The sequence below is a fragment of the Teleopsis dalmanni genome, chromosome 1, assembly GCF_002237135.1.
Source record: "Teleopsis dalmanni isolate 2A chromosome 1, ASM223713v2, whole genome shotgun sequence".
Taxonomy (NCBI): Eukaryota; Metazoa; Arthropoda; class Insecta; order Diptera; family Diopsidae; genus Teleopsis; species Teleopsis dalmanni.
The window spans coordinates 108318524-108338890 of NC_051846.1; the positions used below are offsets into that span (position 1 = coordinate 108318524).

A 20367-nucleotide genomic window follows, 5' to 3' on the forward strand; every position below is an offset into this window, starting at 1 on the left:
CCGACAGTAGCACCATAGATACCTTCCTTACCCACCTTTGCGTTGAAGTCTCCAACAACTATTTTGATGTCATGATGGGGATAGCGTTCATATGCTTGTTCAAGCTGTTCATAGAAAATTTCCTTGGTGTTGTCATCTTTATCTTCCGTCGGGGCATGCGCACATATTAGAGTGATAAAGAAAAATTTTGCCTTAATCCGGATTTTTGCGAGCCTTTCGTTTATTGGTGTAAACGTTGAGTCCAAATTTTTCAGCTTTTGGCCTATCGCAAATCCGACTCCAAACTCGTACTTTGTTGCATGGCAGCTGTAGTAGATGTCACAATGATCTCGTTTAGAGCATCCTTGTCCCGTCCATCGCATTTCCTGGAGAGCGGTAATGTCAGCCTTATATTCCTTGAGGACATTAACCAGCTGTATAGATGCACCTTCTCTGTAAAGAGTTCGGACATTCCAGGTGCATATTTTTAAATCGTGTTCCTTAATACGTTTGCGTTTGTCGTCATCAGTAGATCGTTTCCTTTTCCGAGGCTGCCTCTTCGTTTGCATTGAAAGAATTTTTTAAATGGTGGGTTCCAAGCCCGACGCATAACCTCATATATCCCTGAGGTGGATTTCGTTGCACACATTAGTTCACTACGTGCGGATGATTGTAGCTATCCAGAGGGGCCACGTGGAGGCTGTGTGTCAACTTGGAGAGAACAGTGACAAGGATCGCGCTGGCATTTACCATGTTAAATGCAATCAGACACTTTACCTTGTATGTTCAATCCCATCCCCATCCCCCCAACACGCTAGTAGTTGCTTTTCAAAAAGCTTCGATAAGGTTGGCCTATATGAGGATACGTCATTGGGAGACTTCCCTGGTTTGGGTATCATAATTACCTTAACGTATTTTCAGAATATGGAAACATGTTTCAAACGGAGGCACGAATTAATTAAATCTCATAGGTAGATGATGCAGTTATTGGGTAAGTTTCGAAGAACTTCAGCTGTTATCAAGTCAAAGTCAGGAGATTTTATGAGTTTCATTTTCAAAATTTGTTCACTCACTTCTTCTGTAGTGACTGGAACAAATGCAGTGTTGCCTTCGGGCCAATTTGTACTTGACAACATCTTGGCCTTCATTTGGACTGAAGATTTTTTCTAGCTGTTTAGCAAACAGGTTCGCCTTTTGAGTATTTATTTTAGCCCACTGAGTTTCGTTGATTTTCACTGGGGCAGACTGCTGCATTGGTCTGTTAAATGATTTAGCAGCTTTCCACAGAGAGTATTCCTTCTTTTTGTCTGCCGTGAGGCTCATCAGAAAACTGTTAAAAGTATTATTTTTGTATCATTTGATGGTTGTGTGTCATTTTTTAGTTGCTCGGTTTAGTTGCTATTTAATTAACGGGCATCTAGTTACTTGCTAACGTTTTCGCAGTTTTCGCTTCTTAGTAATTTTGTTTGTGATGAAGGGCTGGTATTTTTTACCATGTAGAGTTTGGAGTTTTGGTGTTGGTGTACTGTTCCACGCTGCCATCTGCAATTGCTGAGTGAAATGAAGTATTGCATCATCTAGTTGCTCGCTGTTAACAATATAATCAAACTTGTGCAAATATACAAGCTGCAACTGAAAATATTTCCAGTCGGTAAGTATATTTGCTTACTTGGATGTGTTCTGGTTTATTGCTAGATTTGTGAAACTATCAGCAGCACTGGTGAGTGATCAGAGCTAAAGTGGAAGCATTCTAAGATGTTTAGGTGAGATGCTGAAATGTTTTTGTACACAAGGAAGTCGGTGAGGTTGAAATCGAATTGCAAGCAGCGAGTTTCATGTCTTTGCACATTTCTCTTCCTTTTGTCGTGGTAAGTTTTGAGACCCAAAAGGTATGAGAATTTGAAGTCTCTTCCAATTATGTAACGGCCTTGAAACCGGTTAAAAGAAGATAAGTAGTCAGCGCACTTCAATTAATTCAATTGATATAAAGCAATTACGACCACACATGATAAGCATGTGTAATATCCTGTTTAACCATAACAATGGTATGGTATAGAGTATAGTTTTTAAACGTTACAGGCGATTGCTTAGTAAAATGAGTTTCACCGATTAGACCGATATCAATGATTTCGCTATTTAACACGACTTTAAGTTCATCTTTATGTTTTTTTAAGCCATTTAAGTATTCCATAAGAATAGTTTCAAACGATTAGTCATAGTCTAAAAATTGCATATTGTATTCTAGCGCGCTCAGACGTTGTTCGAGGGTTTTAAATACTTCTTCTTGTGGATTAAGTTTTGTTAAGATATTTGACAACGATAAGTTGCTTAAATTACTGTTCTATCACTAGTAGGTTCAGCAATTTTGGATTTACTTTTTGTTGCAGCAACTTGATTATTTTCGTTAGCCTTAGTTTTATCAGCTTTGTTTTTTAATTTTATTTTTTGTAATTCTTTAGCGACTGTACAACCATGATAGTTCGCTGGATGCGGTTCGCCATAGTTGCAGCATTTAGGCTTTATCGACACTGTCTTTTGGCACTCAGATGTTAAATGTTTGCCGGCGTATTTAACACATCGTGGAAGTTTTCCACAGAAATTTTTTGTGTAGCCAAAAGATTGACATTTTTTGAATTGAGGAATTAAGTTTGAAGGTTTGATGGGTTCAATCTTTAGAATTGTGTTAAGGATACTTTTTATCTCATAGATTTTCTTCACATCTTCGGTTGAGTCAAATGACTAAAGCAATATACCAAGCGGTTCTTTAGCCTCCATTTAAGTTTATTTATCGCACCGATTAAACCTTGGTTGTTTAAGTCGTTTATAGTTGATTCTTAATCACACGAGTGGTAATTTGCTTGGCTTCGTAGCTGAACCAGTAAATATTTTCGTGAGATAGGAGTTTTGAACCGTATCTATAATCAGAAGAGTCAAAAATAGATACTCTATATGGTAGTAGTATAAGTATTGTAGTTATGTGGTAGTATATATGTATTGTAGTCATATGGTAGTGTATAAGTATAGCGCTCAACTTAAGGTAGAACTAAGCAAACTTTAAAATTAAAAGCGGACAATTGCGTTACGACCGTTGAACAAAGTAGATGTTTGTGTTTCTACTAAAATATAAACCATTATTTATAAGTCTCACAAAAAACTTGTTTTTTATAGTTGCAAAAAGTTGCGAATGCAATTTTTTACAATCATTTATGCCGTTGATAACAATAAAAGGAGGTCGAGCATATTTCATTAGGTGCAGCTTGTCCTTTTGGGCAAGTATATGTTTCAATACTAGGTCTACTTTGACTAGCTACTTCAGGAGAGGATTCGGCCTTATGTTTTTTAGTTGGTCTTTTCTTTTCGAGGATCCAGTCCGTCTCCCTGGCAAGTTCCTCCTCGTTCGTTTCATATTTTTTAATATTAGGAGTTGTTTCCATGATTTGTGGCAAGTTTGTTAAAGATTTCAATTTTTCACTTTCACTTCTCAGTGCAGTTAACTCATTGAATAATAATGAATATAAATTTTCAAGCTTTTTGATTTTATACTGAAATTTGTAAGGACCAAATTTTGCAAGAAATTTGATCTCACACACTGAGTAACATCACCTTGTAAAACAACAATTCTTTATTAAATTTTTTTACTTCAAAATGCTGGTTTTAGAAGTTTCTGGTAGAATTATGGTGCAAAACAGCACTTTATATGCTTCAAAATGTTGCGTTGTTGTCTGCAATGGGAGATATTTTGTATAAAAGGAAGCCGAATTATAGTTTTCGTTCTATTTGTGATTTCGCACCATTGCAGGTAAGTTGTGTGTGCTAGAAACAACAGTTAGAGCTCGGTCCAGGTGACTTGGACACATGATGGTTCATCTGGCCATTGCTGACGATTACCATGTGGATGGACGAATAGGTCGGGGTGAAGTGACAATAGGTGGGATGCCTCCTACTTGGCTATAGCTGGCATAGGGTAGCTCAGCCAATCATCCGGACTACCATTTGGCTAAAGCTAATGGAGGAATGGATAACGAGTCACCAATACTGTAGGAAACGTGTAGAATATACGAGTGTTTGACAATTGCTGATGAGCGTGTTCAGGCATAGCATCAGGGAGGAAATATTTGCCTGGCTATAGCTGGCAAGGGTATTCATCCAAACGATTTCAACGATTTCAACGATTTCAACGATGCCAACGTTTCTAACGCTGTCCAACGTTTTCAACACTTTTCGTGATTTCGCGCCATTGCGGGTTTAGCATTGCTGATTTCGACAACTCCAACGCTTCCCAGCGGTTACAATCGCTCCCAACGTTTCCAACGATTACAACGGTTTCAACGATTCCAACGCTTTCAACGCTGTCCAACACTTCCCAACGGTTACAATCGCTCCCAAGGTTTTGAACGCTTACAACGATTTCGATGAGTACAACGCTCTCAACGCTGACAACGTTCCTAACGGTCACAACGAATCCAACGCTTTCAATGCTGACAACGATTAAAACGCATCCAACGCTTACGCTCTTAATTCTATTTCTACGTATAACTCTAAGGCTTGTCGAAACAAATAATAAATATTATCATAAAACACAAAACAAGTGTCTCATTCTTTACTATATTAAATTCTAATAACGTACCCTGTCTCTATCAGCTGTTTGCAAATGTGAGTTTGAGGCAAATAAACAACTTCAAAAACAAATCAATTCTGCAAAATCAAAAATCACTTTTTACATAAAAGCAATATAAATATATTAAAATTTTATTTTTGGCGTAAATTAAATTATAAATTTTACTATAAAGAGTCACGGATGTTTGTGATATGTTTAAATTACTTTCTATGTTTACCACTTAGAAAAAACATCAAAAGCACACAGTGATATTTTTGCGCGCGAGTTACAATTACTCACCAGGCCGCCACACAAGATGACACCACATAAATTAACAACATAAATTATTTTAAGAATATTCATTGTAATATCTTTTATTTCTTTTCTCATATATAAAATGCTTAGTTTTTTATTACCAAGCCACTTATTGTTTTATTCACTTATTGTATTTTCTTTTACTTAGTTTCTTATTACAAAATTTAATATTGCTTTTGTATACAAATATTTAGTATCGTATTTACTGTATTCTCATGTCAATGTACTCATATTACCACATAAGTCACACTTATTCGACCTAGAAATAAAAACGCCGCACATAGGCAAAACAGTATTACAAAATATCCGCTAATAATAAAAAAATGCAAGTGGTAGAAATTTCGAAAGTAACCCACTTACGAAATTTCTACAACAATAACAATACATTGCATACCTAAGTAATGTTTAGGAAATGCAATAGATATTCAAGTGGAATTTTGTTTATGTGTAATAAATTATTTTTGGGTCACAATATTGATTAGTATTGAATATTACCTAAATGTAAATTTTAAATATATAAAAATTGTACTTATGAAATTTTTGTCCAGAATAAATTTGTTTCTCAAACTATACACAACGTACTGTGTTTCTATTAAATTTGCGCTGAGTTAACACCGATCCTTAACTCGCGCACCTTAACGAAACTTTATTTGTATCGGCTCAAGAATAATTTACATTAAAACCTTATTAACCACACATATTTACTTTTCATTCAATCTCAGTAAATTTTCTCGTTAATTATAGTGTAAAAACCATCAAGAACTGCAATCAAACTTTATTCAACTGAAATTGCTGAAAGAGTTGTAACGCGGCTTCAATAATGATAGGCTCAGAACCTTTATTTGGTTTTTATGAACTGCGCAGAGGAAGAAGAAAGAGAACTCTGTTGAGAAAGGCTACCAAGACTATCGCAATCTAAAATACTTTTAGGGACTTACAACTTACAACGTTGCAGAGATTGCGTACAACAATGAAAGAATAATCTAAGAATTATTACGGGGTTATTGACCAATCACTGTAGATCGAATAATCACCTAACGCAGTAAGGAATTCAATCCAACTAAAACTACAGATACTGTGGAGAAGAGAGAGAAACTGCATACCAAGTGCTTGAGGACTAAAAAACAAGTGGAAGAAACACCTAATAGGTTGTTTCATGGATCACAAGGATTTAAGACTAGGAAAGATAGGTTCTATACTGTGTTTCATTAAGGAAATCGGACTTGAAGAAACACTCTAATCCGACTAAGGGACACAATAAATCTTTCAGGTCGCATTACACTACCTCTTTTTACAATAAATAAATACTTATGGCTGTTGATGTTGATGATTTCCTCATCTATAAGTGACTTAGAAGAATGCAATAAATTACTGTTAAAAGAGTGGGTTTGGAAAAATCATACTCGGGATATGTCTTTAAATTATGAAAACTCTTAAAGGCTATCCTTTAAAAGTTTATACTATCTAGCACATAAACTAGTAGTTTTATATTTGAAGGTTTAAGTTGACTGGCACTTTAGCTGTGGCTTTTTTGAATATGTTGATTTGGCAGACTAGCACTTAAGCTGTTGCCGTGCGTAATAAAAGGCGAGATTATTGATTATCTGATTATCTGATCGTTTATTATTAATGTTTCAATTTATATACAAAATTACAATGCACGAAATCGATAAATCATCAAAATTAAAAATCTGCATTAATTTGCAGTATACAGACAAAAAAACAAATAAACTACATAATTAACATATTAACCAAAACTGTATTAATTTACAAAATATTTATTAATTGTTTCAATTTAATGAGGCCAAACACTTTCGTCAGTGCATTAACCACAAAAAAGCTGATATTGCAACATTCCAAAGCGTTGGCCTATAAACAAACAAGTAGCAGTTGAATTGTGCAAGCAATAATTGTTAAAACATATGCTTATACTCCAAAATAAAAATACCAATAAAAAATATAACTACTAAACCTAAATAAATAATGTTAACATAAAAATCTAAGGCGTAAATCTAAGGCGTAAGCCTTAACAGTCCCTTAGGTTCAACTATTCAACTGTTACTTCAAATCCTTTATGACTTGGCATTGCTTGAGGAACTGCTGGTATCGCTTTAGTTAACCTTCGTGTTGTCCAACGTGCCCAACCGATGTAGATGATGATTACAAATGTTAATATGAGAGTACCGTATTCAATAGAAAAGTGATGATAAGTGTGGTCTCGTGTAGGTTCAGCAAATTCAAGTTTTTGGTTTGGTAGCGTTTTCTGCATGGTAGTGTTTAGAAATTATAAAGTTGTTTTGAACCATTGTGGCCTGACTATATCCTGCATGAGTCTACTGATTGTATAATCATTGTATATTGTAGATGTTATATGTCGACGGAATTGAGGTGTTATCGAATCATGTTTCATACTACATTCTGCTGGTAGTTGTAACCAGCCGGATCCTGTTAATATGATTTGGCTAATATCATTAACACATACACTTGAAAACTTTGTTGGTGCAACTAGTCCAAATATCCATTGATTTTCATGTTTCAATTGGATCCACACGGAGCTTGAGGTTGACCGCTTTAAATCGCAATTCCATTGGGTTAATACATTCACTTCGCAAGCACATTAATCAGCGACTTTGTTGTAAATTGTTTGAACATGTGGACACAAAAAAGTGTCATTTATTACTTTTACACATGTTTGCAGAACATCCTGCGATAGAGTAAAGTATTTATCTCTATGCGAGTTTGTTGCTAATATCGAGCACTCCATTTTTATGGACATAATAGTATTATTAACTATTACTGGTATTGGTACACATTAAACAGCTGGCATTGTTCTACACTCGTTAATGGTATTTTAATATTGAATACTGCGTGATTATTTGTGATGCCTCCTCTGGCGGACATCACCTTATATAACTGAATCAAATCATCCTCTGGTATTGGTAGCTAAGTGTTGTCAAGTAAATGGTTTCTTAGTGAATGTGCTACATTCCCGATTATATCCAATGCGGCTCTTTTTTGACGAATAGTTGAGATCATTTTTTATCCAACGTTAATTCATCCCTTACATGTTCAAAATATTTTAGTAACGCTGTGCAGCTTGAATTATAATTTAATTGTCCGCATAAGTGTTGTATCGCTATTGTCCCATTATTTAGTGCTGCCAGTTCCTGGTTTATTGGGTTTAAGTCATAATAAACAATTAAATTCCAATATGATGCTATTGTTTTAATATGTCCTTTTTGTTCGAAATGCATTTTTTTAAGATTATTGTATGATTTGATTTGAACAGGTGTGGTCAATATTAAGGGTAAAAACAACAATGTCAACATTATGGTTGTGACAAGGTTGACTCAATGTGTTACACTTCTTATCTTGTTAGGTGTTTCCAGTTTTGATGAGTCTATTTTCGGCTGATGGCAGCCTGGTTCATCCACTGTCAATAGAGGTGCGAATTTGTGAATTGACGTTTTACAAACTCCTCTGGATGTTTTCACATCTGCAACTCGAACGGCGCCATCATTTCCCTTGTATGTTTTTATAATCCTTCCCAGCGGCCAATGTAACACAGGCATATTGTTTTCCTTTATGGTCACCATTGTTCCTGGTTGGGCATTTTCACAACGGGTTCACCATTTATTTCTTTGTTGTAACTCAGTCAAGTATTCTTGACTCCATCGGTTCCAAAATTGATTTTTTAGGTGAGACACCAACTTCCATCTTGTGAGTAATCCTGCTTGAAGTTGATTTGATGTCACATCTACTCTCGATGTCAGTGGTTCACCTATCAGAAAATGTCCTGGTGTCAGTGCGATATAGTCATTTGCGTTACTTGACAGAGGTGTCAATGGACGAGAGTTGAGAATTGCTTCAATTACAACTGTCTCAAGCTTCTCATATGTTAACGATGCTGTTGCCACACTTTTCATTAATAGATGCTTCGCTGATTTTACAGCAGCTTTCCAAAGTTCTCCGATATGAGGTGCCCTTGAAGGTATGAAATTAAACTGGATCCCAACATTTGCACATGTCGTTATGATTGATTCTTGTGACTCAGCTGCATGTAATGACGATAATAACTCATTAAACTTATTGTTAGCTCCTACAAAATTAGTTGCATTATCACAATGGAGTGATTTACAATGACCTATTTTTCCTAAGAATCGTTTGAGGGCTCTGATAAATGCAACAGTACTGAGATCACCAACTACCTCAAGATGAACAACCTTTGTTGCGAAACAACAAAATACCGCAAGATACACTTTAGTAGGCTGCTTTCCGCGTATCTTGTAATGTACCAATAGCGGACCAAAAAATTCGATACCGAAATGAAGAAATGGTCGTGCAGGTTCTATTCTTGAACTTGGCAAGTTTCCCATGATTTGGTTATACAATGTCGGCCTGGCCTTCTAACACCGAATACAATGTTGAACTACTGATCTCGCCATGGATAGTCCCTTGATTGGCCAACATTTTTGTCGTACTTGTGCTAGCAATGTCTGCGGTCCATAATGCAGTTTTTTCTTGTGAGTATCCTGCATCAACAACGTAACCAATGGGTCATTGTAAGGTAATGCCATTGGATGTTTTGCATGATAACTTAATGAAGATGTTTCCAACCTTCCGGCAACCCTAATTATTCCATTTGTATTAACAAATGGTGCAAGTCCATTTAAAAGGCTACTTGGACTGATTGCATACGATTTCAACAATTTTCTCATTTCGTCCTTGAAATCTGCACTTTGTATGACTTTGATAATTGTGTTCAAACTCTCATTTAGTTTTTCAGGAGTTAATAGGATACTGGATTTGCGTTGATGGTTTTTTACTTTACATTGTTTAATAAACCTTAGCACATAAGCTACTATTCTGTTCAAAACCTTAAATGAGTTTCGATGATTAATTGTATAGATCATCTCTTCTTGACTGGTTGTCATTGATGCCAACGATGTAGTTTGTTCTTTCAAATCAAATTTGTGTTCATAATCTATATTCCAATGTTTATCATATGCTACTGGCCATCTTTGTTTGTCACCATGTAAAAATTGTGGCCCATAAAACCAAAGGTGACATGTGCTCATTTTTTGTGGGGACACTCCTCGTGAAACAAAATCTGCTGGATTATCTTTTGAGCTTACATATCTGGAGTTGATGTGATCTGGAGTTGTCAGCTCTTGAATTACTGCTATTCTGTTGGTTATGAATTTATCTGGTAGTGCTGATTCGGTGTTTATCCAAGAAATAACCGTCATTGAATCAGGCCAAAAATATATAGCCTTGCTATCATATTTTAAATCATGTTTCACTCTCGTTGCAAGTTCGCTACCCAATAAAGCTCCACATAACTCCAAAGTTTGACTTGACAACCCTAGTGGAATATATCAAGTAAGTGCGCGCTCGAATTAGTTTTCTAATAAAATTGAATTATATTGCGAAAAAGTGGTTACAATTGGGTGACAATAATAAATAAACATTCCAGACATTGCAACGCATTCAAGTGAGCTGTTAAAAGTGAAGATTAGTACAATTTAATACAATTGAGACTTCTGCAGGCAAGATAGCGTTGCATTCAAAAACAGTAATTACCAATTGTAAATAAAAGTGCTGGCGATAAGTGGAACGTAAAGCGAATTATAAGTAGTAAAGCTCAGAGTGGTTTGAGTATATGCTAACAAATTCTAATTTTTAAAAAAACTGCTATATATATATAAATTTTTTCACAGACTTCTAGGCGAAGCATCTAAAACTGAATTTGGTAAAATTAAACTACAGCTTCAAAAATGTCAACAGCAGGAACACCAAACAAATCGAGTACGCAAGTATCAAAAATACAAGTAAGAACCTCAGCAGCTAAAAGACCATTGACAGAACTTTCCCCAGAAGAAATAAACCAGGCGAAATCTACAATGCAAGTAGGTAATATGTGTATAACAAAACTGATGGGGTTAATGAGAGCATCATTGGCTGACTTGTTGGATGAAAAGCTAAGCAACTTTCCAACAAAAGCCGATTTATAGGTGATTGTGTCGGAAGTGGGCGAACTCTCTAGTAAGATTACAGAGCTAACGGCAGAGAATAGTGTGCTAAAACAGAAAGTGACGCAGCTCGAACAACAGCCCGAACGGGATGCACGTAATATTAATTATATTATAAATGCACGAAAACGTAAATCGCTTGTTATCAAGGGTTTGAAAAAACTGACAATCCAACATTGGCGATTCGGAAATTATGTGCTGAAGTTCTGCACGTCGATGATGTGCAAATAGCTTCTGTAAGAAAAATATTCGAAAATCACGACAAAATAGGAGTCGTTGCCGAGTTTCAAGCAGAGCAGTGTATATTTAATATCTTCAACAATATTAAAAAACTTGCTAATACTGACATTTCAATTGAGAGGGACTTAAGTGCTGAGAAACAATCAGATAAACGGGTCATGCTTAAACTAAAACAAAATTTGCGTGCTGTAGATCAAAGTCGTAATATAATATGTTGTGTCCACCTGGTATTAGAATTAGTGCCCTCGGTCGCCGCTCATGGCATGGTGGCTAGCCCGGTATGCTCGCCGGTTTTGGGGTGGGGTTCTTGACAACTGAGGCTACACTGTAGACAACAACAAAAATTCATGCCATGTTTTAAATTCATATCCTAACGTAACTAAACTTATCTATAATTTATTAACATTTCATCTTTACATTTATTAATATTCATATAATAATCATTATTTCATGCCATGTTTTAAATTCATATCCTAACTTAACTAAACCTATCTATAATTCATTAATATTTCATCTTTACATTTATTCATATTCATATAATAAACTAACTACACTGCTTATTTCAATGCTAAAAAAAAAAACAAAAAAAACTATTATTTATCTACTTCATTTTTACGTGACCCTAAAAAAAAATCTGTAATTAAAACCACTGCTATCTATTTGGGCTTCTTAAACTTAAAAAAATCTTCATCGAATAGGATGGGAAGAGCCTTGTTCCTGGTGTTCACTATTACCACCGCTGCCTTAGGAAGTTCAGTATGCGCTAGGCTTACACCTAAATCACTGGTTCTGCCTCTGGGCAACCCCACTCGTTTCATTTCAGATATGATGGACTCTTCCATCTCCCAATCGATGTTTTTAACATCACCAGCCTGCATCGTCACGGTTTGCTCAAATGTGGGAAACACTGGCAATACATCTGGTAATGCTTGCATGCTGTCAGTAAACCGCTTCATTTTAAATTCACGCGAAGAATATAGGAATGCAATTTCTTCTCAAGGAATCCCTGCCTTTAATAAAACAGATGTTTGGACCGCCACACTAACAACACCCCTCTATATTGATTCAACAATGTCTCATCATGAGCTCATAATTAATAAATAACAAAAAAAAATTATATATATATATATTTTTTTTTTTTTTTATTATATACTATCAATACAAAAGTTGTTTTATAACGCTTATAATATTATTTCAAATTAGTAAAAAAATTTTTATCAAAAATATTTACGCAAATATAGCTATTTATGCTAATTCATGTAGGAATATTTACAATATTTCTTATATAAATAGATAATTACAACGTATTTCATATATACATATAATTCCTATATAATATTTTTTTTTTTTTTCTTGTTTATTAAATATTTAAGCCCGTATAAATATTTACATTATTAGACAATGTATTCAACATCTATATATATTCTTATCACAAATAATATAATAAACAGCCAGTAATTATTAGGTTTTTATTCATTACTTTATACAAACTATTTTTTTTTTCTTTGTTTTGCTATACTTATAATGGTAATAATTAGCGTGTATGAAAAAGAAAACTCCCTAATCAAAGCATCAACAATATAATAGAAAAGAGAAAAAAAAAAAATTGTAATATTGATCATATAGACAGAACCAACAAAAAGAATAAAGAGAAATTCAACTACAAAACATTCAGTCTTGTTAACCAAAAAAAAAATTAATTGTCTCTTCGCTATTCGTTCTCATAGCTTACCTTGCAGCCGCAGAAATGACGTCACTCCAACCGCCACTGACCTAGCTATAAATTTCAAAATTACAAACAAATTAAAATCAAGAGACAAATATTTATATACTGGTGGTTGTAATGAACTTATTTTCTTTTTCTTTTTTTTTCCTTGTGATGCGTTGATAACTTTTTTTTTTTCTATAATTTAATATCTGCTGAATAATAACTACCTAAATAAATTTAACAATAATAACAACAATTGAAATTATACAATCAAATCTTTAACTTTTTTCTCTTTTTTTTTTTTCAAATTCAAATCAATTCGTATCCTTAATTTCAGGAATACCTGACCACCGTTGTCTCATAACGGTGGATCCTGTAGCCGTTATTGTCCTTCAGTGTCCGTTCTCTTTTTTTTTTTTCCGTTACATCCGTTAGTTTTTTTTTTTTTACCGTGGAATTTTTAAACTGTGTGTAATCCTTTTATGAGCTGATAATATAATTAACTCTGGTTCAAGATTTGCACTTTTATGCCCTTTTTAAATTAATAACATTTAATTTTTGTTTATCATTTGGGTTTTTATGCACCGTTTAGTAATTTTAAATTGATAAAATTAATTATTGCTTGTTATGGGTATTGTTATACACTTTTTATTATATTTAAATTAATAAATTTCATTTTTTTCTTAACATTTGTGATTTTATGCACTTTTAGTAACTTTAATTTAATAAAAGTAATTTTTTTTTTTTTTACATTTGCAATTTTATGCACTTTTAGTAACTTTAATTTAATAAAAGTAGTTTTCTTTTAACATTTGCAATTTTATGTACTTTTAGTAACTTTAATTTAATAAAAGTAATTTTCTTTTAACATTTACAATTTTATGCACTTTTAGTAACTTTAATTTAATAAAAGTAATTTTCTTTTAACATTTGCTATTTTATGTACTTTTAGTAACTTTAATTTAATAAAAGTAATTTTTTTTTTTTTACATTTGCAATTTTATGCACTTTTAGTAACTTTAATTTAATAAAAGTAGTTTTCTTTTAACATTTGCAATTTTATGTACTTTTAGTAACTTTAATTTAATAAAATTAATTTTCTTTTAACATTTGCAATTTTATGTACGTTTAGTAACTTTAATTTAATAAAAGTAATTTTCTTTTAACATTTGCAATTTTATGTACTTTTAGTAACTTTAATTTAATAAAAGTAATTTTCTTTTAACATTTACAATTTTATGCACTTTTAGTAACTTTAATTTAATAAAAGTAATTTTTGTTTTGCCGGTTTTTAACAACGAACTGAACTGTTCTGTTCGACTTCCTCAGAAAACATCACTATCATAAGAGAGCGAATCAAGCCTCCACTGGCTCTTATATAGTCAATTTGACTAACAGAACCATCCTGCAGCCACGTTAGGGATTCTGTTAGATCTTCGTTTACCGTAGACTGCCCTTGAAAGATTTCCACCACTCATCTAGTTGGCTTTGCTGGTTTTGTTTTGTGTGTAATTATTTGTTTGAGGGTGATGACCTTTAAAAAAGCTTACTTTATTGTTTCCTTCCAATAAAGTTAAAATTTGTCTTAAATGTACTATTTGTACTTGGCAATACCATATTTTAATATCTAAGTCAAACTTTATTGGAGCTTTCGACATAATTCGCCTCAATTATATGGATCAAAACAAAACAAAAATAAAAGCTTTTACACGTTTCTTTATTTTTGTCTGTGCGAGCAATGCACATGAAGTTGTTTCAGTGATTTGAAATAATTTGTTTAGTGGTTAAAATTGCGTTTATAATATTTGTGTAATTCTTAATAAATAGACCGCATATATTGAATTAAAATTGTGGTTAGCAACATAAAGGAAGAATGTTCAAAAAAAAAATGTCTCGTTATCCTAGTGACCACAAGGTTTATGTGAGTGGTTTGGATGCTAGAACACTGTGCGGTCGTCGTGCACGAGTGAAATTATCTACCGGTAAATATATCAATGGCGGTCGTGGTGGTCAAAGACGCAATTATAATGCAGATGAAAAAATGTTACGAATGGTGACGTGCTCGGCAGAAACACCCAGGCAGAGACATTGGCTGTTCTCATGGACAACGCGAGAAGTTCGAGGTAATGTCAGCTTATTTGACTATTTTTACTTGTGGTATTAATATTTTATTCTCTCCCAGGCCTACATAACAGGCTCGACGATGTCGATGTTGCCTGCAATATGGAGCATCGTTGTAAAAAAAAATCAAATGTAGGCTGTTAATTTCCTTAGTCTATTCTGTTTGTGTTTCTTTGCCCCCACGTGTGGCTTCGACCCACTCCCTACACTTGAGTCTCATGCTCTACCGACTAAACATATCTTTGGCGTGAAATACACCAAGTCTTGTCCCTTGCATGCTACCTAATTCGTATAGTGCATTACCTATTTTTTTTAATACCATGCATTTAACATTTTTCTGTCCAAGCTTGGCGTTAAAATCAGCTGTTTTCTTACTCTGTCGGAAATTTCGCCGATATACTATCTGCCCTACTTTAAACTCGACTGGTTTTATCCTTGTATTGTATACCTTTTCTGCTTGTGAATGTGCGACTTTTAAGTGTTCTATTATCCTACTCCGTAATAATTGTTGTTTGTCTGTCTGGTGCAAAATCCTAAACTCCCCTGTTCTAATTGAATCCAGTTTTCTACTGATGGAAAAAGATTTCCCGTGTTGTGACATGTGAGAACCGAATACCGCGAAATATGGTTCTAATTGAACCGCGTTGTGTGTTACACTCCTTAATGCAAAGGCTACATCACTCACATGCTGATCCCAGTCTTTTTGATTTTCCCCAATATATGCTCTTATCATCTGCAGCACTGATCGGTTTACCCGTTCCGCAGCATTTGCTTGAGGCGAGTAAAAAGCGGTTCTGACATGGTTCACGCCATACTTGTTTAGAAGATTTTTAAAAATTTCAGATATAAATTGTTTACCATTATCCGAATGTATATGTTCTGGTACCCCAAACACTTGGAAAATATCTCTTTCGAGGTATTTTGTTACATTCATCGCTGTTGCAGCTCTCATTGGCTTTAGGAAAACAAATTTGGAAAAATGATCCATACATACAAAAATTACCGTGTTGCCTTCTTTAGTTCGTGGATAAGGTCCCATGAAATCTATATACAAACATTGAAACGGCTTCTCTGTGATGACCTGAGCTCCCATTGGAGGTTTTATCATTTTATTGGAGGCTTTGGACAAGTTACATACCTCACATCTCTTTATCCAGTTTTGAACATCGCTTACCATACCTGGCCAGAAGTATTTTACTCGTATTTTGCACAGAGTCTTTTGCATACCTACGTGTCTAGATGAAGGGGACTCATGTATCCGTTCTATTAATCCTTGGCGTAGCTCCGTGGGTACCCACAACTTCCATGCATCATCTTCTTGAATCACGTCTCCACTTCGGAAATCCATTCTTTTATATACGTAACTTTCAGATACACAGAGATCCGGAAATTTATCTTGTTCAGCTGTGATGGTTCGAATTAACTCTTTATACTCGCCTGTAACGAAGTATTTGGACTGTAAATCTATATCTAAATCTCGGCCGCCGAAAGCAATTTCTTCCATATGCATACGGGATAATGCATCAGGCACGACGTTTTGCGATCCTTTCCTGTGTTCTATCTGAAAATCAAACGCCTGTAATTTTAAACTCCACCTAGCTAGACGACCGGACAAATCCTTTTGATTCATTAACCATTTTAAGCTAGCGTGGTCTGTAATAATTGTGAAAGGCAGACCTTCTACATACGCCCTAAATTTTCGAACACTTAAAACAGCAGCATAGCATTCCAGCTCAGTTATACTGTAGTTACGTTGAGTTTTATTTAATTTGGTGGACATATAGGCTAGCGGTTGCTCATCTCCTGCATCATTGATTTGAAAAAGAACTCCACCAACACCTTCCGACGACGCATCACACTGTATATAAAACGGTTTAGTAAAATCTGGGTTAGTCAACACCGGAGCAGTTACTAGACTATTTTTTAAAGCCATGAAAGCAGTTCTTCCAGCCTCAGACAGTGTAAACTTTTTCATATTTTCCTTTGTCAGGCACTCGTGCATCGGAGCAGCAATTGTAGCATAATCTAGTATAAAGCGGCGATACCACCCTGTCATTCCTAAGAAGCGTCGCAACTGCTTAGGCGTCTTTGGTTCTGGAAACATTTCCACTGCAGATACTTTATCAGGATCGGTTTTTATCATCCCATTTCCTACTACATAACCCAAATACTTAACTTCTCGATAACAAAACTTACTTTTTTCTACATTTATAGTAAGGTTGGCTCTGTGCAGGCATTCGGCCACTCTTCGCAATAATGTTAAATGGCTTTCAAAATCAGTTGAACAGACAAGAAGGTCATCTAGGTAAACAAACACACTCTCACGTAACGCTGCAGGTACCACTTTATCCATTAACCTGCACATCCTCTGAGCTGCGTTACACAGTCCAAAGGGCATGACAGTAAATTGATAGAGCGGTCTTCCTGGCACGGTAAAAGCGGTCTTCCACCTAGACTTCTCTTCTAGTGGAATTTGCCAAAACGCATCTTTCAAATCTATAGCTGATATATATCTAGTCTCCTGTAACCTACTCAATATACCTTCTATATGGGGTAAGGGGTATGCATCCTTAATGGTTCTTGCATTCACCTTTCTTGCATCTAGACAAAGCCGATTCTTTTTGCCTTTAATCACTAATGTTACAGGTGAATTCCAGCAGCTATTGGATTCTTCAATCACTCCTAGATCCAGCATACGGTCCAGTTCTTCGTACATCAGCCGTTGGACAGCAGGAGAAATTGGATAATGCCTTTGCTTCACTGGTAAATGTTCGTCAGTAACTTCAATTATGTGTTCTTCTAGGCTGGTGCTTCCTAGACCTAACCTACTACTTGACGGAAATATACTGATCACCTGTTCTAATTGAGCTGTCTGTTCTTTACCTAATATATGTGGGCTTGAAGTGAATTGCAGATCCGAAGCGTTTGGTGATAATTCTGCTATTTCACGATTCTTACTTAATATTGGTATATTGAATGTCTTCCAAAAGTCAATGCCAAAGTAAAATTTCTGTTGTAGAGAAGGAACAATTAAAAAATCCATCTGTCTTTCTTCCCCTTACCACTGTACCTTTAAAGATATCACATCAACTATAGGTGTCTCTCCTCCATTGGCAGTTTTAACATGTTTGCCTTGAACAGTAATCATTCGCTCGGATCGACCCCTTAAAAACTCTAACGCGTTCTTTCCAATGCAATTCGCACTTGCTCCCGAATCCAATAAAGCCAGTACTTCAGTTCCGCTTACTTTAGTCTTCACATACATTCTATTGTCGCCCTTCACAGATACTATAGTGTCCACCATTTTTTTTAAACATGTCTTCAACAAACGTCTTTTATTCCTCATTCGCATAATCTTACGAAATTTTCGGTTAGTTTTCGACTCCAATTTCTTCATTATTTCTTCGTTGAACAGCCGACTGCGTAATGCTTCGTATTCTATTTTTCGTTGATGTAAAGTCCTCATATCTTGTCTTTTCACGTCTAGGTTTTCCGGTGGATGTATTGATTGCGGTCTTTTTAGTATTTTGGTTGGTGTTCCGGGCGCTGCTCCTGGTGGCATAGACCCCCGGTCGGCTTTGCCCCCTTCGAGTTTCCCCTTGCTGAAAATCTACAATATGAACTGTTTGTTTTGCACAAAAAACAGGACATTTTGTGGAATAATGACTTACAAATTTGATCAACTCTGAGCTCTGGTGTGATGTCATAAAAGTCACCTGGCATTCCACAGGAAAAGCATAAGTTCAGATGAAATGGAGAAGGACATAAAATTGTTGCATTGTTTACAGGTTTTTGCTTGAGGTTTCTATCAATATTGGTTTTTCCAGAACTAGGCTGGTTTGTATATTGGCCCACATTCTTTACAGGTGAGGTCCCAAAAGCCTCAATATCCCATATAGGTGGGTCATATTGTTCATTTGGTATTAGGACTGATGGCTGAATTTCGCTCACGGTCCGGTACTTAGACTTATTCTCCTTCAACATTTTCTCAGCACGGATACATTCTCTTTTTAGCTCCGCCAGACTTTGAAATGAAGCTGCAAATATTAAAGTTGCTAAATTGGGTTTTACATTATTTTTAATAATTGAGGCCAACTCTCTCTCCGGCATTTTCCTTCGTAACTTGAATGTTAAATTGTGAATATCTGCATAAAACTGATCAAAGCTTTCTCCGATCTGTTGTTTACGGTCCACTATTTCCCGAATGATCTCATAATCACTTTCGGATGATCTAAATTGCTCTAACAGTTCTTTTCTTAATTGAAAATAATCGAATGTGTTGTCTCCCGCATAATCTTCTAGTACCTGCCAAAACCACTTTAGAGCTGGACCAGTTACTAAACAATGGAAATCTGTCAACAGTTGATGATACGGCACTTCATACTGCTCACGCATACGCTCAATCCTAAAAATGAAGCTTTCCACTGTCATCTCTTTGGCAGTGCCGTCAAATTTAATATGCCATCTTCCCAAATCGATGTCTCTTCTGGGCAGGTGTTCATCCTCTTCAAACAGCATTGACTCTCGCCGGGTTTTTAGTCCTTGAGTTCTCGGATATGCTCCTCGTAAAGTTCTGTTCAGCCTAGCTTCTTCGTTGGATACCCCCGGTTTCTGGGTTGACATTCGGGGTGTTCTTGAAGCACTCCGGCGTGGCAACTGCGGTTCCATGACGGGTGGCTCTGCTATCCGCGACTGGTTGCGTAGTGTACATATCTCTGCTCTCATCTCACTCATACAGTTGGTTACATATTCGTGTTGCTGCATCATCATGCCCATCATTCTGTTGAGTTGCTCCGTATCCACTGTCGGCTCCAGAGCTTGTGCTCCTTGGGTGCTATTGTTTCTCCCTTCCATAGTGAACGGACTGTCCAGATGTATTAGATCAATTTGTGAATTAAAGCTAAGTGATCTGTCTGAATTACTATTTTCAGCAATTGGCTCTATAATATTCGGTTTGTGTCTACCCACAATTGCTCTGGATATGCTTCTAGTTACCGGCCTGTCCATACAGGATGTAACTAACTCAAGGTACAAAAATAAAACAAAAAATTTTCTTTTTTCAAGTGACTTGAGGTATGAAATATTCACCTCAAAACAAATTTTACAATTAGTAATTCTCTACTTACTAATTATTGTGACAATTGTGAATTACTCGTTTACTTATTATGTAAGTCAAATTATTTCACTATAATAAGTTGACTGAAATTGAAGTTCTATATTAATTAAAGCTCTGAGGGGTGTTTCAGTGTTGCGACCACATCATTTCACCTAAGGCAGGTATATATATTTTTTTTTTTCTGCTGTAAGAGATATTGTAAAGACGAAGGTTTATAATACAGATCAAACTACTATCTAAATTCACAAAACAATAAAAA

The 20367-nt window shown here is 35.3% G+C and overlaps 2 protein-coding genes across 2 annotated transcripts; both read right to left on the reverse strand.

Moving 5' to 3' along the window:
- Nucleotides 1–8517: 8517 nt before the first annotated feature.
- On the reverse strand, nt 8518–9267 carry LOC119665469. The gene has a single exon (XM_038074690.1). It carries the CDS (start codon nt 9265–9267, stop codon nt 8518–8520), a length of 750 nt encoding a protein of 249 aa, XP_037930618.1.
- Nucleotides 9268–9297: 30 nt separating this feature from the next.
- LOC119665470 lies at nt 9298–10140 on the reverse strand. Its single transcript, XM_038074691.1, has one exon. The coding sequence runs from the start codon at nt 10138–10140 to the stop codon at nt 9298–9300; it is 843 nt and encodes a 280-aa protein (XP_037930619.1).
- Nucleotides 10141–20367: the final 10227 nt, after the last annotated feature.